Source organism: Hibiscus syriacus, unplaced genomic scaffold, assembly GCF_006381635.1.
Source record: "Hibiscus syriacus cultivar Baekdansim isolate YM2019G1 unplaced genomic scaffold, ASM638163v2 tig00006570_pilon, whole genome shotgun sequence".
Lineage (NCBI taxonomy): Eukaryota > Viridiplantae > Streptophyta > Magnoliopsida > Malvales > Malvaceae > Hibiscus > Hibiscus syriacus.
The window spans coordinates 1,253,870-1,257,242 of NW_024062102.1; the positions used below are offsets into that span (position 1 = coordinate 1,253,870).

At 34.0% G+C, this 3,373-nt stretch overlaps 1 protein-coding gene across 1 annotated transcript; it reads left to right on the forward strand.

Annotated features, from left to right (window-relative positions):
* The first annotated feature begins 1,372 nt into the window (after positions 1-1,372).
* On the forward strand, positions 1,373-2,943 carry LOC120200842 (cytochrome P450 94C1-like). Its single transcript, XM_039201591.1, has one exon. It carries the CDS (start codon positions 1,398-1,400, stop codon positions 2,880-2,882), a length of 1,485 nt encoding a protein of 494 aa, XP_039057522.1. The 5' UTR covers positions 1,373-1,397; the 3' UTR covers positions 2,883-2,943.
* The last annotated feature ends 430 nt before the right edge of the window (positions 2,944-3,373 follow it).

The window sequence follows — 3,373 nt, forward strand, 5'->3', positions numbered from 1 at the left end:
AGAGAATTTAAAATTTTCAAGAGAACGACTGCCTCTACCCGTCTCCTTTATCCGTCCCTATTAATAATGTTCTACGTAATATACTTTTATATAATATTGTCCTCGAAGCTAAATTTATGATTTAAACATTCATCGTGCATTTTCAAAGCATTGATGAAGGATTTCAAAACTCATATTTTTAACCTTACGAGATTTGGTCGGATTTTATATGTTAGGATTTGTTCGTGCTATGTAACAATAGAACTTTAAGTTCGGACATGAAAATAATAATAATTATGACTATTTTTAGATAAATTTAGAAATATTTGATGATAAAATTGTTAAATTATTTTATTTTTATTAATGAAGTAGTGGAATATAATCTAGGTTAAAGTACACAAACGACCTCTTAATTATAAGACGTTGTTTTATTGAGTCATCTGACTATTAAAAGTTACAACATCATCTCTAACTATAGGGTGTTGCTTTATTGAGTTATCATCTATTCATATGTTGTAAACTCGTCTTTTTATTTTTTTTTAAAAAAAATTGGCATCCATATGAAATGAATGTAACTTGTTGAGTATATGATAAAATTGAAAATCAGAAATCTCATAACCGTTTGAGTTGTATTTTATTGATCAAATCTCTTTTTATAGTATACCGTCGAACACGTACTTGAAACATTATGTTGTTGAGTCAGTGCTTGAAAGTAACGATGATGTCAGTATATATCATTAAAATATGATTATATAATATCTCAGTCGATAGGTTAACATACAACTCTGACGAACGTCAATTCTTTAATTAAAAATGATGAGTTTAAAATATATTCATAATTAGATGATTGTTTTATAATTTTTAATAGTTAAACAACTTAACAAAACAACGTGAAACAATATCCTATTTTATAATTAGAGAATTATTTTATAATTTATAATAATTAAATACTTAATAAAATAATATCCTATAATCATGTGATTATTTTATATTTTACCTAAATATCAGTGTAAAGGACTCGTACATTAACTATACATAAATATAAATTTTAATTATCAATATGTTCTCTAAACATGATTTCTTTTACCCATAAAGTTTGGTGGGTCATATTTTAATAAGAATAAAAGCACGTGGATTGATTGTTCCCAAATGGCATAAGTTGGCGACAGTACAAGTACTGATCCACTGTCATCTCCCTCCTGTAAGACTTTGATCTTTAGCATATTTGGTATTCTATTTTCCAATATCTTTTAACTATATATTTACCTTTTTCAATTTAATTTAGTGTTCTTTCTACTCTCTCAAAAGCCACTTTAATGTTTTTAACAATTTTTCAGAATCTGATTCATAAGACCTTCATTTCATCTATATCTCTCTCTCTCTTTTTCTTTGTTTTACCCCCTTAACTTTCTTCTCCGATGGAAGTTGAAGCTGCCTGGTTCTTCACTTTTACAATCATAATCTCTCTTTTTTATCTATTGTTTCGTTTACTAATCAAGCCAAAGCTATGGTGCAACTGTGAGATTTGCAGTGCTTATCTGACTTCGAGTTGGTCAAAACAATTCCACAATCTTTGCGATTGGTACACTCACCTGCTGAACAACTCGCCTTCAAAAACCATCCATATCCATGTTCTCAGCAACACAATCACAGCAAACCCAGAAAACGTTGAATACATGCTCAAAACAAACTTCCATAATTTCCCAAAAGGGGAACCTTTCTCCATGATCTTGGGCGACTTCCTTGGTCGTGGGATATTCAACGTAGACGGTGAACCCTGGAGGTTTCAGAAGAACATGGCGACACTAGAGCTCGGGAAACCCTCAATAAGGTGTTATGCTTTTGATATCATCAACATTGAGATCAAAACCAGGCTTATCCCATTATTATCATCATTTCCAGAAAAGCAAGTACTGGATTTACAAGAGGTATTTAGAAGGGTTTCGTTTGATATCATTTGCTGGTTCTCTTTCGGGATCGATCCTACATGCCTCGAGCTTTCCCTACCCATGTCGAAATTCTCCATGGCTTTTGATTTAGCCTCCAAATTGTCTGCGGAGAGAGCGATGAATGTTTCACCACTTGTATGGAAGATGAAACGGGCGTTGAATTTAGGCAGTGAGAAGGAACTAAAAAGGGCCATCGAGATTATCGATCTTTTAGCCGAAGAGGTGATAAGGCAAAGGCGAAAAGTGGGGTTTTCAACCAGTGATGATCTTCTCTCCCGTTTCATGTCCAACATAAACGATGAAACTTACTTGAGAGATATTATTATAAGCTTTTTATTGGCCGGTCGTGACACTATAGCGTCGGGTTTAACAAGCTTGTTTTGGCTGCTCGCGAACCACCCGAACGTAGTGTTGGCCGTTAAACGAGAGGCGGATCGAGTTATAGGTGAAAACAAAGACCTAACAAGCTACGAACAAATCAAAGAGCTTCACTATTTGCAAGCAACAGTGTATGAAAGTATGAGACTTTACCCTCCAATTCAATTCGATTCCAAGTTTTGTCGAAACGACGATAGATTACCTGATGGGTCTTTGTTGAAGAGAGGAACTAGGGTTACTTATCATCCTTACGCTATGGGTCGGATGGAAGAGATATGGGGTTCGGATTGCTTGGAATTCAAGCCGGAAAGATGGTTGAAACACGACGGCTTTTTCTTTCCCGAAAGCCCTTTTAAGTATCCAGTTTTCCAAGGCGGATTCAGGGTTTGTTTGGGAAAAGAGATGGCGCTTTTGGAGCTGAAAATGGTGGCGCTTTCACTCATCCGACGGTTTCAAATTGAATTAGTGACAACACCCCATCGGCAACCGCAATTCTCCCCAGGGCTCACCGCTACTTTTAACGGTGGACTCCCGGTTCTGGTATGGCAACTCAATCATAAAATCTCTTGTCAATAAAATCAAATAGTAATAATATTTGCAAAAATTTTAGGGTAAAATACACAAATTGTCCCCCAACTATAGAGCATTACTTTAATGAGTCTCCTAACTATTAAAACATACAAAATAACCTCCTACTATAGGACGCTACTTTGTTGAGTTATAAGACTATTAAAAGTTACAAAATGGTCACCCAACTATTTTTATATTCCAAACTTGTCCTTTCTCGTTAAAAATTTGACGGTCGTTTGAGTTTGGTGTTAACATGTCGATCGAATATGATAAAATATAATCCTAAAATTGTTTGAGATGTATTTCGTGGATAGACTCTCTATTTACATTATATCATCAAGTCAGTGCTTGAAAGTAACGACGTTGACACTAGGCATCTTAAAATATGATTTTAAAATATCTCAACCAACAAGTTAATGTCTAACTTAGATGATTGTAAATTTTTTAATGGAAAAGAACGAGTTTGTAGATTATGAATAGCCAAATAATTATTTTAT

What these genes read in the sequence shown, in the direction of transcription:
- LOC120200842 (XM_039201591.1), top strand. Translation starts at nt 1,398, where the DNA reads ATGGAAGTTGAAGCTGCCTGGTTCTTCACTTTTACAATCATAATCTCT.